The sequence below is a fragment of the Aulonocara stuartgranti genome (genome assembly GCF_965226115.1).
Source record: "Aulonocara stuartgranti genome assembly, chromosome: 11".
NCBI classification, from domain to species: domain Eukaryota; kingdom Metazoa; phylum Chordata; class Actinopteri; order Cichliformes; family Cichlidae; genus Aulonocara; species Aulonocara stuartgranti.
Window position 1 is genome coordinate 33,781,414 of NC_138947.1, and position 24,193 is coordinate 33,805,606.

At 40.7% G+C, this 24,193-nt stretch overlaps 1 protein-coding gene across 4 annotated transcripts in view; it reads left to right on the forward strand.

Moving 5' to 3' along the window:
- The window catches only part of gask1a (golgi associated kinase 1A), an 80,465-nt gene that overhangs the window by 49,996 nt on the left and 6,276 nt on the right, over positions 1–24,193 (forward strand). For all 4 annotated transcript variants that reach the window (XM_082551026.1, XM_082551025.1, XM_082551027.1 and 1 more), the window contains exon 4: positions 16,728–16,850. In XM_082551026.1, the coding sequence (XP_082407152.1) occupies positions 16,728–16,850 (123 nt within the window). The remainder of the gene's footprint in view (positions 1–16,727; positions 16,851–24,193) is intronic.

Genomic DNA, 24,193 nt, shown 5'->3' on the forward strand with positions numbered 1-24,193 from the left:
CCATAAAGCATAAGTGTACAGTTACCATTAGCTTAAATTAAGCAGAATGTGAATCTGCCATTTCCTCATTTGCAGAAATAAAGTGGTGAAACATTTTTATGTTGCGCTCCAGCAGCACTGCACATGTGGCTCTATGCATTAGAGGCATTAGTTGTGTTTCATGCCAAGTTTTTTCTCTTTATGTTTTTAGGGGAGTTTAGAGTAGCAAGAAAATCCAAATTCAAAACTCAGAGACTAATTCCTGTGCCAGTTTGCAAATGTTTGCAAATATCTGGATATTTATGCAGTTAGAAAAGCTGAGATATTTTTTTGCTTGATTTGGTCAAATGCCTTTCGTGGTAAGTTGGCAATGCAGCCCGTGATCAGCACACCGTCACTGTGAATGATAACAAACATTAGAGGTAGGAATCATGACATTATCACTTCACTCACAATACTTTTTTCAACTGTAAATCACGTCTGTGCCCCAGTATTTGTGTTTCAGGTCCTGGATTAATATTCTTTGATTTAGTGTTATTCATGTTTTCCCTATTTGTCTCTGTGTGTTATATGCGTAGTTTCTAGTCTCTAGTTTTCTGCCTTCCCTGTGTTCCACGGTTAGTTCCTCTTGTCTCCATGTTTCATGTTCCCTCTGTTCCCCTAGTCATCGTGTCTCCATGTCACAGTGTCAAGTCTGCGTCTTTGTAAAAGTCTTATGTTTCCTTTTTTATTTTGATAGTTCCTTGTCCTCTGTTCGGTGTATTCAGTTTTGCTTCCTGTCTGATTAGTCCTGTGTTTTCCTCTGTGCGTTGTCGCGTCGTACTCCCTCATTGCTGTCGTTTTTCTCTGTCTTGCCTGAGATCTTCTGGTGCTGTGTTTTTCTAGTTTCCTAGTTTCCAGTGTCGGTTTTGTTTTTCTCTGTTGTAATATTCCGAGTTTTTGTCACAGCAAATAAAGCTGTCTTTTTCAGTTCGACCTTTTGTTTGGGTCCTAATCCTGCGTGCCACAGCTGTAATATGACAGGGAGACCTTCCTGCATCCTTCCTGTCTCTACTGCTGCTTGGTCTCCACAGTTGGTTGTGGTCACTTCAGGTTTCTGTGGCCATGTGGACTCTGTGTTGTGATGTTTGTACTCTGGTGATTTGGGTGATTTTGGTGGCAGTGGAAGTGTCCTCACTGCTGTCTGTTTCTGCTTGGTTCTTTATCCTTTTTTCGCTGTTTGGTTTCTGGCTTTCATTGTGATACATTTTGCTGCAGATTGGATAGTGAGGAATATCACAATGATGTCTTCACAAATTTGCAACAAAACCAAAAAACAATGTTGCATCAGAGGTATACTAGGTTATCTTACTTCAGTTTTTCTTAGTAACCAACACTGTTACTAAACCCTGCCATAATTTGGAGATAGTGTGTTATCAGTTTGTGACTGAATGGGGTCAGGTTAGCAATTACGTGCAGTCTGTTTCTGATAATACAGCAATTAACTGTGATGAACTGTCAAAAATCTCCATAGACAGAAATTCGCAATTAATTATTACATTTGCACTCAGTGACCTTCCTGTTCTTTAGGAGTATAACCAGAATACAACCAGCAGGGCAGCACGGTGGTTAGCACTGTTGCCGCACAGCAAGAAGATCCCGAGTTCAATTCCAACATCAGGCCGGGGTCTTTCTGTGTGGAGTTTGCATGTTCTCCCCGTGTTTGCGTGGGTTCCCTCCAGGTACTCCGGCTTCCTCCCACCGTCCAAAGACATGCAGCTTGTGGGGATAGGTTAATTGGAAAATCCAAATTGCCATTAGGTGTAAATGTGCGAGTGAATGTGAGGGCGAATGGTTGTCTGTCCCTGTGTGTTGGCCCTGCGACAGACTGGTGACCTGTCCAGGGTGTACCCCGCCTCTCGCCCTATGACAGCTGGGATAGGCTCCAGCGACCCTGAAAAGGAGAAGCGGAAGCGAATGGATGGATGGATGGACAACCAGCTGGCACCCAGTTGCTTCCAGTTCCCTTGTGCTAAATGGGACTTTGTCAAGCTAAGTGTGTCAGGTGGTTTTTTGGTTGAGCTGATTTATAGTAAGTTTGCTCGCCTAACATTATCTCGATATTTATTGTCCCTGTTTCGGTACATGCAAAACATACTAAAATACTAAAAATTAAATACTATGCTCTATCAGTTAATTCTCACAACCCTAATGAACATAAGGTGACAGTATACTCGGTATACTCGGTCTCGGTAAATCGACTGACTCAAACACACTGTCCTTTATTCTGTGCCTTTAAGCATTTTCTACCTACCGCGCACAGAGACACTATGACAGCTGCGTCTGGAGCATTTTGGGTTTCAGTGCCTTGCCCAAGGACACTTTGAATGTGCCAGGGATTGAACACACATTTCAATTGGGTTGAGAGGAGCCTTTTATCAGTGGCTGTCTTGGAACTCAACAGGCCTTTTTTTTAATGAGGCTGCAACACTGACAGTAAAGATAAATGTAACATTTACCCCCTCATTATTCTCAACTGCCATCTGGCTCTTAAAACAAACAGTTTGATAAGCCAGTAAGTTTGCCTGCTGGTGACATTAGACATTAAATAAAGGTTCAGTGTATTGTACCTGTTGTTTCAATTGAAAGTGTTTTGTTCATTGAGTCAAGGGCATGCTAGTCAGCTAGATGTTTAAGTGCTGCAGGTGCATGTGGACCTGTGAACCTGCAAGGAACGAGAGCTATTGCGGTTTGCTAATCTTAGCCATACTGGTTTACAGAATGTGATTAATGGTTCGTAACGGCTAACAATAAATGTTTATATAGATAATGTGTGACATTTTCAGCTCTCTTTTCACAACACAGAACCAAATGAAATGTTTTACTTTAAGAGCTTAAGAAAATGTCTCGTGACTACAGATACAGTACTGGTGCATTGGTGACTTGCAGTATACATTTACAAGGTACTGGCTACATTTCTGTTTGTTTACTGTTTGATTAAGAAGGTGGGATTCAGTTGGCCATATCTTGGTATGTTTACACACACACTTCAAAGCAACGACTGCAAATAAAGCCTGGCTCCTTAGATTAGAGCTGCCCACAGTAATCCTGTTTACACCACTGGAAGTACGCTTGAGATTATCCAGAGAAAATTATGTTTCTACTAAATTAAAGGAAAAAAGCATGCTTTTGACAGCTTTGATGGTGCTCAGGGTGACAATAAATGTGAAATCTGGGTAATTGTTCTAGGCTGGAGTTGGATTTGCAGTTTGTGTGCCAAGATTTTTAGACTGGTGGAGTTAAGGATCGTACATTCAAAAACACCTACACATACTGACACTGACCTTACTTATGTTCACTTAATGAAGACATCTGCTAGCAATACAGTTGTCCAGACTCACTAGCCAGTTAAGTGTGCATCTTGCTAGTGCTGGGTTGGACCCAGTTTTGCATTGAGAACCGTCTTAATTCTTCATAGCACAGATTCGACAAAGTGCTGAAAACACTCGTCAGAGATTTTGGTCCTTACAGACCTGAACAGCATCACACACTTGCTGCAGATTTGGAAAATCTCTTTTTCAGTCTATTCTCTGTAAATCATAGAGACGATTATACTGGAAAATCTGGGAGGACCAGCAGTTCCTGATATACTCAGAACACCCATGCCACATTCAAAGTCACTAAATCACTTTTCTTCCTCATTCTGATACTTAGTCTTGACCATACTTACATGCCTAAATGGATTGATTTCCTGCCATGTGAGTGGCTTTTTAGATATTGTGTTAACGACGCAAGTAACAAATTGCCTGGTTAGTGTTTTTAAAGGTATTTTTCCCAAAGGGCGGTGGGATCTATGATTGTTACTAGAATTTTCAATTTGTATTTTAAATACCGTTACAAATACAAAAAAATACAAACAATTATGTTATGCAAACAAAGTTTTTTGCAGCTGTTTACCTAAAAATGCAGCAAAGGCGGTTTTTTTAAATAAACATTTCAAACTATTTACAGAACAATCAGCTGTTCTGCATCAAATTTGATGCCACACAAATTATTTGTGCCACTCCAAAAAAAAAAATTCTGTCCACTATGAGATAAAGGAGAACATCAGCCTGATACCTGCAGGCCTGACACCAGGAGATGTATCACTCCTGTAACACCTGTAACATTCAGCAGTCGCCTCATTGTTCTGACACACACAACAAAACTACTGACTACACACTAACTACACAAGATTTGCGCTAAACGTCGCAAATCTCTCACATCTCAAAACACCGCCGTCACTCCTAAAACTTCCCCCTTCCTAAACAATTGGTCATGTTGGCCATGTTGTCATATCATTTTTTGATTGGTCGACATGGTACATTTTTCGACCAATAGGAAAGGGTGGTTTTTTTTGGTTTTGGTTTTGCTCACAGGCTTTCGAGCGTTTTCCTTATAAAACGCAGTTTTTACCGTTTCTTCCCGCAGTAAATATAAACAACGATAGGATTCAGGAAGAAAACCAAACATTGCAGATATTTTTATCATAACTCTGGTTTTACGTGGCTTATCAACACAATTTAAAAACTGGTGTGAAGTCCACACTTGTTCCATCTGTCCTGCTCACGTCTCCAATGGTTGTACACGTTGTCATTAACATGGCTTCACTCCACATCAGCCACGCTGTCATAGCCTGTCAACGACGTTGATTAGCTGCGTATATACGAATGTGAATCGCATCATTGGATGGACTATGGGATAAGGTGGCATCATTCTAAACACATACGGGAGCAGCCAGTCACTCACTGACTAACACTGCAAAACAGAATTGTTAAAGTTTTAATTTTAATTTCAATTCAGGTTAGTTTTTTTTTTTGTGCACAATGCAGATTTTCTGTGCGCAGAGACCGTGCCAGCAGTGCGCAATTGCGCACGCGCACAGCTTAGAGGGAACATTGGGTGCTGTGCTTCTGGTGACTGGCTCCATACTTTGCTGATCAAACAGAGTTGGTAAGATAGGCAGCCGCTGTTTCTCTCTAGTTGATGTTAGACTTTTCTCAGCTTCAGACTAGAGCCCTAGTTTCGCTGGACGATAAGTTATACTATTTTAACTCAAACACACAGCTTGATGCTGCTCCAGGTCAGTCGGATCCTTGACAGAGTTGGTCCCAACTCTGTCAACAAGAGCTCAAACTGCCAGCTGGCATCCTGAAATATGTACAAAAGTGGTCGTGACACAGCTTCAACTTCTGGATCAAACCATGAAACTCTCCCTGCTGCTGGTTGCTCGTGAGAACTGGATGAACCCAGAATCTCCATTTCTTTCTTTTCTTGTTTAGAAACATCAGGAATAGCTCATCATCATTTGATGCTGACTTAATTTTTTCACAGTGTGTTTTTTGAGGAGAGATTTTCTGCAGAAGCGCTTTCAGTATACATACACGACAAGTTCATATCCAAGAAATTCTGAATTTTCTGTTGCTTTTTCACAGCGTTTTAGTTGCAGGACTGATAAGATTTGCTGCCTCATGGCAACCATAATGTTATTGTTTTATTATGAGCCATAGCCTTTAGCTTATGATAAGACACAGCACCGAGAAGGTGACATGAAAAGAATGCTATTTGATAAAGTTATTTTCAACTACTCATCCTTTGCAGGATGAGCTAGCTGACACCACTCTTCAGTACCTTGTGACTGTTGTGCAAATGCTAATAGTTGGGTGGCTAACACTGACGCGCACAGTGAGGCTAACATTTACGATAAGTGTTCAATACTTGAGGGGAGGGGCTGTGTGTCAACCGGAGTAGGCAAAGATGATTCTGTTGCCATTAGTACTGTTACAAATGAGTATCTAATCCCACAGTAATTTTTAATATTGATTAGTATCAATATTATAAGTTTTGTCTTATGTTATGTCCTCCAAGCAGAAGCAATACAAGAACGCAACACTAATGGCTAGAAAAGAAACTAAACTGTTTGCCTAATACAGACCAAGGGACAAAATATTCCCTGTGGTTTCATGTATGATGGGAAATAATAAACATGCACATTACGCAGAAGAAACAAAACAGCATACATCTGCAAACCACAGCTGTCGGATTTGCCTAAGAATTCTTATATTTTTTACTTCTTTTCTAGCGTCATCATTAGCTGACAGTTGTCTGTGCATAAACGGGTATAAACAGGAACTTCTTAGAATTAAACCTGCACGATTTTATTTGCAGCAATTCTACAAATCTGCCTGTATGTTAGTGCTAGAATGCAGGAGAGAGAAATATATCAAAGATAACGTTCTGTGGACAGGATTAACTGAACATGACATCTGTTGAAGAACAGGTGGTGATTTTAAGTTGTAATTATTCCTCTAGCAGTTCTGAAAACCAGCTCACAGATGTACTACACAGTAAATTATTAAGCGCCCAGTTAGGCGAGGTAATATTAGATACCTCTGTTTTTTCATACCTTGACATTTTTCACTGAGGTGTATCGCAGCGTTTGTAAAAACGAAAAGAAAAAGAACAGAAAGGTGCAGAGCAGCTGGTGATGGAAGGCACTCATGCAATGAATGTGAACAAACAAACAAGTTAATGTCTGATTTAACTTTGCTTCCCTCACTACAAACTAGAAACACTCATTTGGATGCCTGTAGTCCATGTTGTCTTGACAGCTGTCCACCCTTCTGGGCTAATAAAAGCATTAGGATACTAGCTACAGTGGTTTCTTTGTACTAGACCAGTTGGTTAGTCTAACGTATTGTTTAAGTAAGTATTATGTAGGGAATCCTAAGCTTATTCCACAGATTCCTACAGGACGACTTGATGACATTACTGAGTCCACTGCAGCAGCAAAGGGTTACTCTCTTTAACTAGAGGCGATGCTCATGTTATCAGTTATCAGTGGGACTAAACCCACAACATTTGCAAACAGTTCTCTAGTTCGACATTGTTTTCTACTTCTTGTCTCCATCTTTCAAAGCTCACTGAAATTAACTGGCTGTTTACTACTACATATCACATATGGTATCTTCATGCAGTGCATAGGGTCACACGACTGAATTCAGAGACATTATAGAAGAGGGACATGGCACTCAAATACAAATGAATAAAAATATATATGCAAATGACACAATGGGAAAGATGGTGTGCACCTGTTCATCTATTCATAACAAATGGAGGGTGCTACGTTACTGTAGTAAAATGTTGAGCATTTACTTTTATTTGGGTCATTTATATCATCCATCCATCCATTCGCTTCCGCTCATCCTTTTCAGGGGGCGCTGGAGCCTATCCCAGCTGTCATAGGGCAAGAGGCAGGGTACACCCTGGACAGGTTGTCAGTCTGTCATAGGGCCAACACACAGAGACAGACAACCATTCGCACTCACATTCACTCCCGCATTCACACCTATGGGCAATTTGGATTAATCAATTAACCTAGCCCCACAAACCCCCACATTTATATCTGCAGAAATTTAAAAAAAAAAAAAATAGAAAAAAACAGAAAATAACCAAGAGGGTGTAAGTTGAAGCTACAGCTTTTAAAACACCAACCTGATGCAAGAAACTCAACGTATAAGGAAAATTAGAACAGTGACAGTTTTAATCTCCCACTTAAAAAAGGAATCACGACAGAGAAGAAAAAGAAAGAAAAGGTAGACCGTTCACGTCAAACCCAGCTATAGATGAACTCTTTGTATACAGAGCGTCTTCACACTGAATATTTAACACAGTACTGAATAATTACGTTCAGTTCTTTTCATGTCACCTTCTCGGTGTCAGGCTTGTCGCGACATGCGCTGCTTGCACTGTGGCGACTGCACCCTGCCGCTAATTTTACAACGTCCAATAGTCATTTGGACCTGCTTCGTTCTGTCCACACTCTCAGATGGAATGTGTATCTAACACCCATCTACAGTGTGTGTGTGGGATGGAATATGAATAACCCATGAGGCTGCTCTCTCCCCCTCTAGATGTCAATCCCTGTAATAGGGCCAAGCTCTAATAGCCTCCTATTGATTTGCTGAGAGCCGATGAGGGCGCCTCTGAACACTTGTTTCTACCTTCTCCCTTAACACCTCCCTTGACTCTGATAGCAGGGAACCAAACACCAAAGGCGCAGGAAGAATAGTGTGAAGGACACATATTCTCACACACATACAATGGCAGTGAAGAACACCCTGGGTAGGATAAGGGAACTGAGGCTAAGGTAACAATTTGAGTGTAGGTTTAAAAAATGAAAGGTACACTGTTTCAGACTGCTACCTAGCTGTTTGTGCTACAGCTGCAAGGAAAGAAATCGACCAAAGCTTAGCACGCTCAGCATGTTTCTGATGGGCTCGGATTATATTCTGAAATCGTTTCACAGTGTGATCAAACCAGCCTGAAGCCAGTCACTCAAGTCTGATACCCAGAGAGCAGTCCTTGCTGAAGATAAACAGCTTGGTGATTTTCTTATTTTCTGAGATTTATTAAAATGTGAACATAGATTTTAATGACATGAGGTTAAAATTTTGGGTTGTCTGTCTATTCAGTTTGTGGAAATGTTGAGTTCTCCTCAAGCTGGCACTAAAGAAAATTGTGTGAATCTTCAGCACCAGCGTAAGCTTTCACCACTTCCAAAAAAGGGGTTGTCCCCTCTCCACCACCTTTAAAGGGCTTTGATTCCGTAAATGCACCTCAAGGAGAGAGGTGGCTTATGGAAGACCTTACGAGTGAAGTAACACCAGTGTGTTCTAGCCTTTTTTATTAATTATTGTGAGATGCAAATTTGTCTCAGTACAGCAATCTAACCTCTTTACCAGCACTGAACTGCAGAGTATTTTCCTCCAACAGAAGGAGACATTTTGCAATAGAGATCCAATATCTGATTTACCAATTGACGACTTAGATCTAAACTTTAAATTTTCAGTTACTGCCTTTATGCTTGCTCCTTTTCTGTAGTGCTAGCTAGATGCTAACTTAGCCTTACTTACCATAACTTATGAACATTTGCACTCATTCCAGTGTCATGCCAATTTAAAAAAAATATTATATGGTTTTGCGGCTTTCATCTTATTCATCTCTGAAATAATAACTCTCCCTAAATATACTGAACAAGTCTGTTTTGAAAATGTTATAATAATGATAATGATGGGTTGGATTTATATAGTGCTTTTCAAGGCACCTAAAGTGCTTTACAATGCCACTATTCATTCACACACTGGTGGAGGCAAGCTACGGTTGTAGCCACAGCTGCCCTGGGGCAGACTGACAGAAGCGAGGCTGCCATATCGCGCCATCGACCCCTCTGGCCATCACCAGTAGGCGGTAGGGTAAAGTGTCTTGCCCAAGGACACAACGACCAGGACAGAGAGCCCGGGGATCGAACCAGCGACCTTCCGGTTACAGATACGCTTCCCAACCCCCTGAGCCACGGTCGCCCATGGTTACTTGTTAAGAGTAGAAAGTATAAAGATAGTGTAGAAAAAAGTCAAAAAAAATAAATATTCAAGGTATGTGTACTTCCCACCTCTGGTGATGTATAAACTTCACTGTGTTTTTATTGTAGTGTTATTGGTGTGACTCAGATAATGTTATAGGACACTTACATATATTATTTGTATATCGTTCGTATGGTATTTTGGTACCTGTAGTTCATTTACTCTTGTCCGAATCAGTTGATGAGTTTGTAAACTTGTCAGCTTGTTTGTAACTTGTTTTCACACAGAGTTTGTTTTCACATAAACTCCGAGCGAACCAAAATATGTTCAGTCCGCTCAATGGCCAGATGTGTCTGGTAGTTGGTTCAAATTGAGGTCGGATAATGTTCATAACAGAAACGAACCGATCTGGAGTTTGTTTGGAGCTTACAGCACCACCTCCTCCCAGGGGTCTTGGTGCGTTTGTTTTGGTCTGCACCCAAGTGTAATTACTGTGTTCACACCCGCACATATTAATCACAGCAAGGGGGGAAGACCAGAATTCGATTTAAATGGGCTAAACGGGGGTTTGACAACACCCTCAAAAATCTAATAGACAGTATTTAATAAGTGTAAACGAAGAAATCATAATAACCCCATGCAAGAGATAATGAACACATTTAAGAATAATGGTCTCTTTTAGTTTTTAGGCCATAACAGCAATAGCTCTTTAACAGGTGGGTACAAATGCCTTCCAGGTGAAGTTTATCAGGTCGACCAACTGAGAAGAGACCCTGTGACAGACCCAGGACATGTTGGAGAGGCTATGCGTCTACTGGGGGCTACCAGGAGAGGGATGTAGCTCTGCTTATACTCCTACCCCATGATGAGTAATGCAGAAAAAAGTAATACCCACCTTGAGACATTTTCTTTTTCAATCCAAACCTTCAGACTACTCATTTCCCAGTCTGGAAATCTTGATGCAACTTTTATCACACTAGGTTCCCCTTTGATTCTTAAGATACAACTAGTTATTCAAAATGCATTTCCTGGCCTTCACTCTATCACATTTGAATTTGTTATTTACAATCCAATATAACTTTCATGGTGTCTAATCTGTTCTCTGCTCTGAGTGACTGATGATGCATGTAACAGCATTATGCATAGCCTTTTTTTCAATTAGCAATTATAAACCTGTGCAGTCATTTTAAGAACAAATGATATGGTAATTCATGCGCATAGATTTCCTCATCCATTTTTTACTACAATGACCCCAATGCACTGCGCAAATGTGCTCGATAAGTTTCATAGCAGTTGAGCATGTAATAGGCAGAAAGCTGGCTTTAAAATAATCTTAGTGCTAATTTTCCTCCTCTGCATATACTTTATTTGCAAAGTACTTTGTTACAAATACATTACTGAGCAATATAATCAAGATTTCTCTCTAGTAAGACTCAGCCTGTGGATGAAGTCCACCATCTGGAGCAGCAGTTGGCTGTAGTCCCTCTTGACTGCAGCACTTGTGATCTTGGCATAATGGTGCATGAAACAGTTCTCCACCTGTTGCAGGTTCCAGTTAGAGTGGCCCTCCAGCTGTCAACAGCTGCAGTACAAGAACTGTGGAGCTGGAGTTTATCTCACAGCTGGTTAGCTGGTTAGACTCAAGCTAGCACAAAGTGAGAGACTATTAACACTGAACAGAGCTTAAGAGCAGAAGCCACTAACAGGGAAGCCTGATGACGACCGCAGGGGTGAAGATGAGCTGGTGAAACCCACCGTTGTCAACTCCAAAAAAAAACATGGCAACAAAAAAATAGAAAACACCCTTGCCTTGACACAACCACAATGGCTGCACCCTGCAAACGGACCACTAAAAAACCGCTGTGATTCCTGGACAGACCTCTCTTCATTATATATGAGGCGAACCTAGACAATCTAAGGAAGGTGGTTTTAATGTTATGCTTGTACATTGTATCTCCACAGGGTGCCAAATAGTAAATAGCATAGAAGAAATACATATATTGAAATTATTTTTGAAAAGCAGTCTGCTCCCTGGGATTCTGCTTTGAAACATTTTGATTGTGTGCAAAAAATGCTAAGTGCTCTCCTGATAATTTAGCATTCATATTTTTGCCATCCAGCCTATCTGAAAAACTATTAGATGGACTTCCATGAGATTCGGTTTCTTAGTGTTTCGACCATATTCAATTCAATTCAATTTTATTTATATAGCGCCAAATCACAACAACAGTCACCTCAAGGTGCTTTATATTGCAAGGTACACCCTGCAATAATACATACAGAGAAAAACCCAACAGCCATATGACCCCCTATGAGCAAGCACTTTTGCAACAGTGGGAAGGAAAAACTCCCTTTTAACAGGAAGAAACCTCCGGCAGAACCAGGCTCAGGGAGGGGCGGGGCCATCTGCTGCGACCGGCTGAGGTGAGGGAAGGAAGACAGCATAGAATATGCACAGAATTATGAAGTCTGCTTAGTATTAATATGTAGTTGGAGTTGTGAAACCATAATAAGTGGATTGAAAGCAGAGGAAAGAGCAACACCTACACAAAGTCTGATTTCATTAGAGTGAAAAAAGTAAGGAGCAATACACGCTGCCCACACTGAGACTGAACGCTGAAAAGTTGAAAGAAGAAAGATAGACATGGCACCAGAGGAAAGTGTTAATGGGGATAAATGGAAAATAAGGTCTGATTGCCATGTTAAATAGGTTGCTGAACACGTGATAATGCAGTGTATTACTCTGTTCCAAATGGACACACGCAGTGGAAAAATAGATTTGAATAAATCATACTCCCCAGATGCACTTTACAATTTGTTCCACTTTAATATTGTGTTGACTCTGACCGCAGAAAGCTGTCTCACTCTGAGGCTTGCTGGTGTTCAGTGGCAGTGTAAGTCAATATTGGCTTAGTCTCCACAAAGCTGCTGGACTGTGCTCAAAATCACTATATTCCAGTGTGGGAGTGAAATGTGGCAACGGGGTGAGAAGTCTCCTCAAAGAAGCACACAAGTGAGAAGAAACAGCAGAGGTGCATCTTTAGTACACAACAAAACACACAATCACCTCTCACACATTCTCACCTACTGTTGACTTGAGGGCAATAGGGTCATGTGAGTCATACACCCTTGAACACGTACACAAACCTTCCTTACTACATATACACACAAACCCTTGCAGTTGACCTGAAGGCAGATCTCATCAAGGTTGTATCTGTTTGTTTCTCACTCTGTCAGTCTCTGCCTTCAACACCAGGGAGTAAATTACACTCTTACACTGAGCTTTCTCTCATATTGTTAATCATTTTACCAGCTGCAGAATGGGAGAGTTGACTACAGGTTCTCATTTTTGAAATCTGAAAAATGTAGATTTATTGCATGGATACTGCATGGATTGGTTTAAGCTCCAATGACCTGGAGCCTAAACCGCTCATTGGAGCAAGTGGTTGCTACCAGTTGGCAACTACTTGCCAACTGGTAACCACCCCACTACCAGTTGGCAAGTGGTTGCTTGTTATTGCGGTGCCTTTTGAAAGAAGTTGGTTTCAGCACTAACGCATAACTTTCACACTGAAAGATAAGATAAGATAAGGTAAAACTTTATTAATCCCTCAGGTGGGTTCCTCTGGGAAATTCGGTAAGGCAAGTAGGCAAGTAATATCTGTTTCAGGTTTTTTCATCACACTTTTTGCCCTTTAGTTAGCTAGTGATTGTCTTCCATACTAATTGCAACCACAGCAATCTGCTAGCAATTGAAGCAAACACAAGGAGATGTGGCACCCTCTTTATGACTGATTTCACCTGTGTACAGCCAGCAGCTACTTGCCAACACACTGGAGAAAATACATTTTTCCCTACCAACAAGAGGTTGCCAGGAGGTCCCTGACTTATCTCTGTGTCCGTGGGATTGAGACCTTAGGTACATATGTCTCTTATCTAGTACTTTATATCACATTAATGCCATGAAACAGATTTAAAACTAACTTTTGACCCTCTGTGGATTAGAGAATAATATATTCAAACTTATCCTCCCAATTCAGTCAATAAAAATATATACTGTACAATCATTCCATCCTGGAAAAAGAGAAGTTCAAAGAAAGAAATAAAAGCCCAAAATTGCAGTAACATTCATGCCCATGATGAGTGGATGTAAACTACTGACCACAACTATGTAGTGGGGTTGGAGGTTCAGTCCTTAATCTCTCTGCGTGGTCAGATGTTCTTAGTAAAGACACTGAATCCCCCAAGGTTGCAACTGATAGCAGCCACTGTGGAAGGGAGCTCCACAGCCACTGGTGTGTTTGAATGTGTAAATGAGAAACACACTCTAAAGCACTTATCTGGCCAAGATTAAAAGGCGTTAAAGTCCACATTATTTAAAATTTCATGAAGGATGTCATCCCTGATCTTGCTAGGCTTAGATTACAGGAAGTAAAAGAGACTTGGCAGCAGGTAAAAAATAGCCAAGAGAACCTTTTGTTCCATGGAAAGTTCCATGATCACTTGAGTAAATTGCCCAGTTACCTCAGCTATTTGAGTTAAATATAGGACTTAGAATATCAGGTCACAGGCAGTTCTCACAGTAGTTGCACCGTTTTTTCACACTGAAATGTAAAAGCTGTGTTCAAATACTTTGCTGCATAGAAATAGAATGAACTTCAAAATATATGAAACCACATTCTCTCGTTTCACTAGAACATTAAAAGGTTCTATTAATTCATCTGCAGTCGCACTTGTACATGCTTTCATTTTTCAATATGTATGGTTTCAATGACTATATCTTATATACAACTGTGCACAGACGTGCTTGTTTGGAGTGCAGTCCTGTCCTGTATACATGTAACATGACGTTATCTGCAACTATTCTTTTTCAGTTGTGTTAAATCCATTGTCTGAAGTCAACACAACAGAAGTATAATACCAAACACTGGCCTGGTATGTCAGTAGAATTTAAATTCACTTAAACAGCTGTCACATTAGGTTGGACATTTCCCAAATATCAGGCATAGTCTGAGTTGTTCATAACACCAAATGTGTTTGCATATTTTTTGGCAGCGATCACTGAGTATGCGGTGTAGAATATTCATGTCTCATAACCAAAGCTATGAATTTCACTTTTAGCCCTAATCAGTACTTCTCTTGTTTTGAACACAGATACTAAATGTGAGTCTATTTTTTTTAACTCCATGAGATTATCTGTCAGGCCAGCAGCCAGAAGCAGATAAGTGACTGGGGTGATGAGCAAGCAGGACTAACCCAAAGCTCCATGTCTTTTCCTTTGTAAGCATTGATCTTTATTCCAAATCATTTGGCCAAAAACAGTAAGATGTAAAATAACAGACTATAAGGAGAGCAGAATGAAGTCAGAGATTCTTCTTTTATATGCGTTATTTGAACTATTTTTTTTTGCTCTCATACTGTTTAGAGATCTACTCCATAGTAATCATAGTACCAAACAGAGATGGGCAGTAACGCGTTACTGTAATCTGATTACTTTTTTCAAGTAACGAGTAAAGTAAGGGATTACTATTGCAAAAACGGTAATTAGATTACCGTTACTTTCCCGTAGGAACGCTGCGTTACTGCGTTACTAAAACTGTGATTTATTTTGCGAGAATGTCTCATGACAGTGACGTAAGCGAGTGCGACGTATGTGACAACAGCTGTGTGCAGATCAACAATGGATCATATATCGAGTGCGGGAGAGAGTATGACCGTGCAGCGTTTAAAGCGTGGAAGTACTGACCTTACTTTGAGTTTGATTCCATAAAAAGTGACAAAAACATTAGCGTCCATTAGCATTGTGCGTGGGAAGAAAACTTCTTTTTACAGCGAAAAAACCCCTAAACTTCCAACAAGCACCGAGTGCGCAACGACGTAATGGGAAACTCACAGAGAAACTCGCGGATTCTTCAACTGACCGCTGCGGCACACCTGCACCAGGGTAAACCTCCGCCTGCCCTGCTCCTGCTATACAGGTGAAAATAGAGCAAAAGGACCGCTAGTCTTTGATTTTATTTATTTTCTGCTGTGTTTTACTTGCATCTATTTGAAAGAGTGAGTGTAAACACACAAAAAAAATATTTTATGTGCTGGAATGTGCAGAAAATAGGTTTGAATATTAAACAAATTTCTTCCAGTCAGAGAATGTTGCATATAATTAAATTTTTGCTTGATGCATAAAGTTAAAAGATTAAAACTAATAAAACAAGTTTTAAAAAGAGACTTTTCCATTTGATTACATTTTGTATGATGGATTATGCAGAAAAAGCAGAATTGGGCTGAAAGATCTATTGCTTTATCACCTATTCAGGTTGTAAATCGTGTTTTTAAAAAGTAACTAAGTAACTAAGTAATTAATTACTTTTGAAAATAAGTAATCAGTAAAGTAACTGGATTACTTTTTGGGGAAGTAATCAGTAATTAGTTACTGATTACTTTTTTCAAGTAACTTGACCAACACTGGTACCAAATGCTTTGGGCTTTTAATAAATATTTTAGTACTGGTTTGGTTTTATTACTGGTTACTTCCTCCCTACCATTGCTAGATGTTGCTCATAGGGTCTATATCTTACAGTATAAAGTGACCTGAGAAAGCTGTTGTTCGATACCGGTGCTGTAACTAAATTGAACTGAAAAATAATTCTTAACAAATTAGTAAACATTGTAATTTCAATTGTTTGTAACCAGTAAATAACTGTTAGCAGAGTTTTATTCACTATCAATTAATAATCATTCAATTGTGTTACATTAAATCTGATATTGATAATTCTACAGCTAAAGCCTCCACTCAGTGTTGATTTACTGTGTCATAAATAAATATGTATTTGTTTTAAATCATATTTTATTTGATAAATTACAATTAAAAGATCAAAGTGGAAATTTGCATGTATTACACAGTGCCCTTGTATTAATTCCTGAATTACAAATCACTTGTCTTGAATCACTGCAATATTTAATATGTTTAAATATTAAATATTATTCTATATAGTTTTCATCCTAAAAAAACTATATTAGTGCGACTGTTTGTATTTCTGTCTTAGCCAAGCTTCATTATTGCAGCACTAAGTCTGAGGGGCACTCTTGGAGCAACTATTTTAGAGACGTGCTTCCTTTGCATACACTCGACCTTTCTACTGAGTATCACAAAGTGCAGCCTGGTAGCTTTTGCACAAACATGTTGACAGACAAACAGAAAGGCAAACAAATGCCCCTGAAAACTTTCTGCCGATGCATGTCCGCATAACAGCAGTTTGAGAATTCTTGCATTGCTAACTTTCTGCTAATTTACAGATCAAGGCTCTGCAGCAGAGGTCAGTTAGTAACCTCTAGGTCAATTATTATCATTGCATGTTCTTTGTTTTGCAGGTAAACGACCGGCTGGACAGGTACTGCTGTGGATTCATACCTGATCCCGCAGAACTCTGCGTGGAGAACCGGCTTTATGGAAAGTGTGCCAACACCAAAGACCTGCTGCTGGTTCACATCCTGGTACGTATCACAGCCTGCCCTAATGCTTTTTCATCCTGTCTAGTCGCTGCAGACAGTAGACCCTTACGTTTCCTCTTTGTTCCATTATCAAAGTAATTTATGTCCCGAGACACTACAAGGCAAACATTAATCAGTTATCTTCAGTCAGCAGACCACTTCACTGGTCACTGTTTGATGGATGTGATAGCAAACAATGCTTTTCTCTTGCCATTCTAAATTGTTATTTAATCAAAAAAATATTTAAGTGTCGGTTTTCTGTTGTTGCCAGATCATTATTCATTATATCAGTGGGAATGTACTGAATAAAAACCACCTTGGCTCCCCAGTTTTCGTTACACAACAATTTGTTGCTGTCATTCTTCCGTGGAAAGACAATGGTTCTATATTTAAATGATACAGCAGGAGTGGATATTAAACTCTCCGAGTGTTGATGTATGTGTATTCACAGACAGAAAATGAGTTCAGAGCCTGGCGGATGTTACCGAGCTGGAGCTGATTATGCTGCATGTGCTTCATATTGTTTATAAGAATAGATAAAAGCTCACAGCATTTCCTGCAGGAAACAAGCTCTGCAGAGAGAGTCTTGACACATCTTAGCAGCACAAAAGAAGCAACGTTAGGTACATTGGAACTTCACAGAAATTTAGACTCTTGAACAATATAAAGACAATAAAAACACCATGACGGCCCGTCAGTCCAAGTTAGTCCAGGTGTGTTGTTTTTGTACAAGCAGTCGGGTTGTGTGCTTTTGTGCTTTCTCTGGGTTAGCTGAACATCTTTGCACGCTCCGAGTGACACACAGCAGTCTGTTTCTAACATCTGTTTGTTTGTACGTCTGATACAGTGGAGGGGTTTCTGGGCTGCATGTTCTCAAGTTGCAGTCAGACAGTTCTGTGACATAAAAAAGTGAAACATACCACGTTTGTATTTGGCCAGTCTCCCTTTTTTATGAACCCTTGGGCAGCACTGTTGATATTTTAAGATTACAGGTGCACAACTGCACTTTCATCTCAAACACCAACTTCTATGTCAAGCCAACTTGACCTTCATTATCAGGGATAATCGCTGGTGATGAAATCTACATCTGCAGGTATGACCTAACAAGGGAATCGTCATTTAAAGGGGCCAAGACACCAGGAGCATGCATGTCATTTTCTTTACAGGTCACAGGATTGTGCACTTGTTCTTCCTGTGGAGTCTGAGGGAGAATGGTCAGGCTGCCTGTGTATGATCAATACTAAAAAAATCAACATGAGCACAAAAGCTGAAATGGTAAATGGACTGATTCTTATATAGCGCTTTTCTACTCTCCCGGAGTACTCAAAGCGCTCTATACAACATGCCACATTCACCCAATCACACCGAATCTCACAAGCACTTTCTCTAATCCGAGTGCTTTCTAATGACATTTACACACAGTCATACTCTCTTGGATGCATCGGAGAGCAACTTGGGTTTAGTATCTTGCCCAAGGATACTTGACATGCAGGCTGGAGAAGCCAGGGATCAAACCACCAACCTTCCGATCAGTTGGTGACCTGCTCTACAGCCACCCCAACCCCATCATTTTGGAATTAAGTGGATTCTTAATTCCAAAATGATGTTCCATGTAAATGGCCTGCATTTGTATAGCGCTTTTTTAGTCCATAGGACCCCAAAGCGCTTTACACTACATTCAGTCATCCACCCATTCACACACTGGCGATAGCAAGCTACATTGTAGCCACAGCTGCCCTGGGGCGCACTGACAGAGGCGAGGCTGCCGGACACAGGCACCACCGGGCCCTCTGACCACCACCAGTAGGGAAACACGGGGTTAGTATCTTGCCCAAGGATATTTGGCATGCAGCCAGGATGCAGCCTGGGATCGAACCACCGACCTTCTGATTAGTGGCTGACCTGCTCTGCCACCTGAGCTACAGCCACCCCAATAAACGTGCACCAATGATCAACCATAAAGACTCTGATTAATGACTGTGTGAGAGCATCACTGGCTTTATTTCCAGACTGCAGAGTGTACACAATGCATATGTCCAGGTGGGGATGATGTGTATGTGTGTGACTGGAGAAGGCAGATTGTGTTTCAGCTTTCTCGGGTGTGCGCTGTGCTCCTGACAGTGATCATGTTCACTGCAGAGATTTCACACACATAAGCTAAATGAGAGCTATCACCACGATCAATCACTTTGACGCTCTGTTCTGAAATTCTTTAATTCCCGGTGATGCTATCCTGGATATTAACCACTCATGATCTTCCTTAATGTGATGAGGAAGACTCACTACATTCATATTTGGGAAAGGTGCCCCAGACTTTTTCCTCATCCTGCCACATGCTGTCATTATCCTGTTAGCTGCTGTGAGCTACTCACCGTGAGTGTCGGTGTCAACAGTCCGACCCTCTGCTACGTTCTCCAGGAGTGTGGAAGTTGATTGTGAAACACTGAGCGGACGTTGAAATTTAATTTGGCTCACTGATACTGAAGTAACACTGCTGACATGAATGTTTATCATAAAATTAATGTTTTTCACGAAGTCTGCAAACCCAGTGCCAAAAGAGTTGGCACACTGTATAAAATGTTAGTAAAGAAAGAATGCAATGATAGAACATACAAAATATATCAGATGTTTGAAATATTTTCTCATTGTGAATTTAATGAAAGGAACACATCAGCCGGAGGAACATTTTGCACATAAGTCAGTAAGATAGGCAGCTGGTCAGTAATGTGATGGGCATAAAAAAGACTTTGGATATTTCATCATCAAAATATCCTGGGAGGCTGGAGCAATGACTCAGCGCAAAGGACAACACCAAATATTAATATTGGATCCCTGAGATCTTTGGGCTCTGCATGAAAAACAGACATGAATCTGGCATGGAAATCAGAGCAGGGCTCAGAAACGTTTCAGAAATAACTGTCTGTGAACACGTTTTGCTGTGCCATCCACAAATGGAGGTTAAAAAAGAAGCTGTATGTGAGCATGATCCAGAACCCTGGCTGTCTCCTCTGGACCAAAGCTCATCTAAAATGGACCGAGGCAAAGTGAAAAACCGCTCTGTGACTAGACAAATTGAAATTTGAATTTCTTTTTGGAAAATACGGACGCTGCATCCTCTGAACTAATAAGGAGAGTTACCATTCAGGTTGTAATCAGCACTCATTTCCAAAGCTGATATGGGGGTGCATTAGTGTCTGCAGCCTGGTCATCTGGAAAGGCACAGCCAGTGCATCTATAACAAGAGCATGGCTTTGTAGTACGAGAGTCTGGGTCCTGGCCTGCCTGTACTTTAGACCTTCTGGCACATCATGAACTGAAAAATATAGTTAGTTAAGACCCAAGATTGCTGAGGAGCTAGAGTCCTATATCAGACAAAAATAACAACATTCTTCTCCAAAAAGTTTAGCAGCTGCTCTCTTTCAGTTTCCAGATGTTTATGGACGAAGAGGGAAGCTACACAGTGGTGAATGTGGCCCTGTCCTGGCTTTTTTCAGATGTGTTGTTGTCATCAAATTCAAGCACTATTTCTATACTCTAAATATACCATAATATTACCTAGTAAAAGATGCTAGACTACAGTTAAATCCATATTATGATCATTCTGCACCACTCCAAAACCTTCTTTTGCCACGGAAAAGCAAACGTTCTATTTTGTAACTGAAATGCATGGACACTGTTATTCTGTGGCTAGCTTTATTGGAATGTGCATTTTATGGAGGAGAGTATTTGAATTGACGGTCAAACTAATCATCTTACTCTGCAGCTCTTGTGGCTGATACAGATGCTGTGTATCAGCCACAGCATCTGTATCATTTATTTGAAAGTCAGAGATGTTGTGAGGACAAGCAACGGCCTTGGATGGCTCAAAGCTATGATGTTTTGGCTCTGTCCCGTAACTCCTTAATGAGTTCCCCTGTCCCACATATTTCTGGTCCTTAATGATAGAGGTATTTTGATAAACAAAGCAGACTTAATTTACTTTGAAGCATCAGGGGGAAGAGGAGACTCCCAAAACAGCACAGTGAGGCAGACGAGTTTTTACAGTGAGTGATGCGCTATTAAAAAAGAAGAAAAAATGACAAACCTAAAAATATGTCAATCAACATCATTCAGTAGCTTTTTGGGTTTTCTCAACTTTTGCCTGTTGTTGTTGTTGTGAGCTTTACTAAGATTTGCATGTTTAGATAACAGCTTTGGCAACTTTAATTTTCTTTGTCACTAAATTATGTGCATGTGAGGTTAACAATACTAGCTTCAATTACATGTTCAGAAAATTTTGCTTGTAACCAAAAAATTGAGTTGACATATTTGGTTTGGCATTGATTTTTATGCCAGGCCTGGAACCAGCCGGGGTTTTACATCAGCTTGTGATTTGGTTGAGTTGGTTGTTACAATAAAAAATGTCAGTTAAATATATTTAACTGACATTTTTTATTGTAACAACCAACGATTTATACAGGAAAATAATGACTATTAACAAGGTTGCCCAAACGTTTGCATCCCACTGTATCTGCCAAAATGCAGCTACTAATGGGACTCACACAAATCTAAAGTGTATTTTATTATCTGAATGTTACAATGTGTAATATTGGCTTTGATAAATGCTGGCAAGTTTATATGGCATGTAGCAAATCACAAGCAACCCACACAGGTGGCACAGTAGCTAATTTCCTTATCATGTGGACGGATCAGGATGGGATATTAACAATGTATTGTCTTTTCCACAACCACATTGATTGAGTCGCACATTGATTTATCCAGAAAAGGTTTTCATTATTATAAAGTATTCCATCAAATAATGTTCTGTAATGCTGGGATTACACTGTGTGATTTTTTTTTTTTTGCTCATTTTGAGCCGATTTTTCAGTCGTGCGACCGTTTTGGTGATCGGCCCGAGTTTGGCCTTCATCGTGTGTCATGCATCGTGTAGTATACGTGGGGTAACAAGAAGCGATTAACACCTCACGACCAGCTCCCGATCATCAATCACTTGGTCGTAAGAAAATCAAACGTGTTTGAAATCCTGTCGGCCGTCGTGAGGGTGTCACCGTAGACTCTCACACTGCGCACACGCAAACACAGAAATGAAAGTGAAAAGACGGAGCAGCACAGCGGTGCAGCGTATGATCTGGACACAAGCGATGGAGGCACAACTTGTAGAACTTTGGCAAGCTCATCTGAGCCTTTTCGATGTGGCCTCACAAAATTTTCATGACCACAACAACCGTGAAAATAATTGGATGGACATTGCTGCTCAATCACAGCTGCCTGATCAATGTTTTTCATTAGCAATTTAGCAAAGTTGATGGTGGCGCGTCTGTGTGAGTGAAAAACAGAGAGGGAGAGAAAGGGAGAGCGAGCGACAGATTTTCTGTTATAACCTTCATGTTATGGACGCACAGTGTGAGCACTCAGGTCGCATCAGAGTATCGGGCCGTATAGTGTGAGACCCTGCATCATCACCTATGAAATTCTAACCCCTGTGAGTCAATCGTACAGTTCGAGCAGGGGCTGAATAACGCGACTGAAAAAAATTGCACAGTGTATGCCCAGCTTAACTGAATTGATTTATCCAGATTGCTGATACAACATCCAAGACCCCACCCAGTTTCTAGTATTTTCTAACAGTAGAGTCTGTCTTAATAGAAAATATCAGTTCTCATTGTTTGGCTGTTTCACTGCCATACTAATTTGCTAAGGGTACAGGGGAGGTCGTTAAATGTTTTGTTTATGAAGCGAAGAGTTCATGTCTGAAAAAGCCACTTGGGTTAATGTGAGAATGAAATACTGAAATGCTTAGAATGCAGTTTGACACGGTCCAAGTGGACTGTCGTGTGTCTTTCAATCTGTGTAATGGTGACACACTATTTAAAGAAACTGTTAAAGGTGAACTGTGGTTTCACTTATCTTTTTTATTTAGGGACACACGTAATGTATTTTATCCCCTTTGTAAAGAAACTGCACAAAATTATATAAATCTGTTGTCACAATCTGGGTGAAGCAGACTGTGTGGAGTGAGGACCCAAGTGCTGACACTGACAGTGCTGAAACAGTACAAAACAAAAGGGTGAAACTAAACTATAACCAAAACTGTATGATCTAACGCTAACAAAAACAAACCTGGAACATGAACATTAAAACCTGGCATGAAATACCTGGACCATGAAGGCTTGACATGAATACGTGAAATCCCCCCAGACTGGACAAGGAATGAATGAAAACTCAGAGACTAAATAATAATAATAATAATAATAATGGATTGGATTGATATAGCGCTTTTCAAGGCACCCAAAGCGCTTTACAATGCCACTATTCATTCACTCTCACATTCATACACTGGTGGAGGCAAGCTACGGTTGTAGCCACAGCTGCCCTGGGGCAGACTGACAGAAGCGAGGCTGCCATATCGGCCCCTCTGGCCAAGACCAGTAGGCAAGTAGGGTAAAGTGTCTTGCCCAGGGACACAACGACCAGGACAGAGAGCCCTGGGATCGAACCGGCGACCTTCCGGTTACAGATGCGATTCCCAACCCCCTGAGCCACGGCCACAGGAGGTGATATGGTGAAGTGGAAACACATGGGGAAGCAATGGTTTTACTTAACATAATGACGACACAGGGGAAGTGAAACTAAACACACTGAGCACAGAACACCAGAGCATTTCAAAATAAAACAGGAAACATAATGGGAGGCAGACATGGCACACATGATAGACTAAGGTTGTGTCCACATTCATGGGCTGCATCCTCCTGAGGACCCGTCCTTCGCGGTCTACGTGGGCCGGGTCCTCAGAAGGTCAGGTAGGCGGGAAGTAAACAGCTGTGAAATTGGACGGTCTAGCCTTCAGATTTGCGTCACCGCTGTCTCGGTGGAGTTTAGTAAACTCAGCCGTCTGCTCCTTGCTATCTAAAATATAACAGGACACTGGTGTAAATTCTCGACCATCTCACACTTCTGTTTAATCAGTTTTCTGTTTGACGTTTATTCAGATGTGTGAAAACCACACAGCTAGTTTTATTTTATCTAATCTAATCTAATAATTTTAATCTCAGCCAAACCGATTTACTCACGAACAAATAAAACACTGAAAAAAGCCAAACAATAACATTTTTAGGTTATGTAAGTGACTTTTATATCACGTTTAACCTGAGTAGCGAAAGACCGCGGTGATCTGAAAATGATGCGCCGGGAGTTTGACGTTCTCGCCGGCTCTAGTGACCCTCGAGCTCCCAGCTAGCTATCGAGCTGGTGGATAACAGACGTTTCCGAAAACGTCGGAGCACTTTTGCAAATATGTGGTATCTTGATAAACCGAGCAGATATTTGAAGTTTACACAGCTGCATTC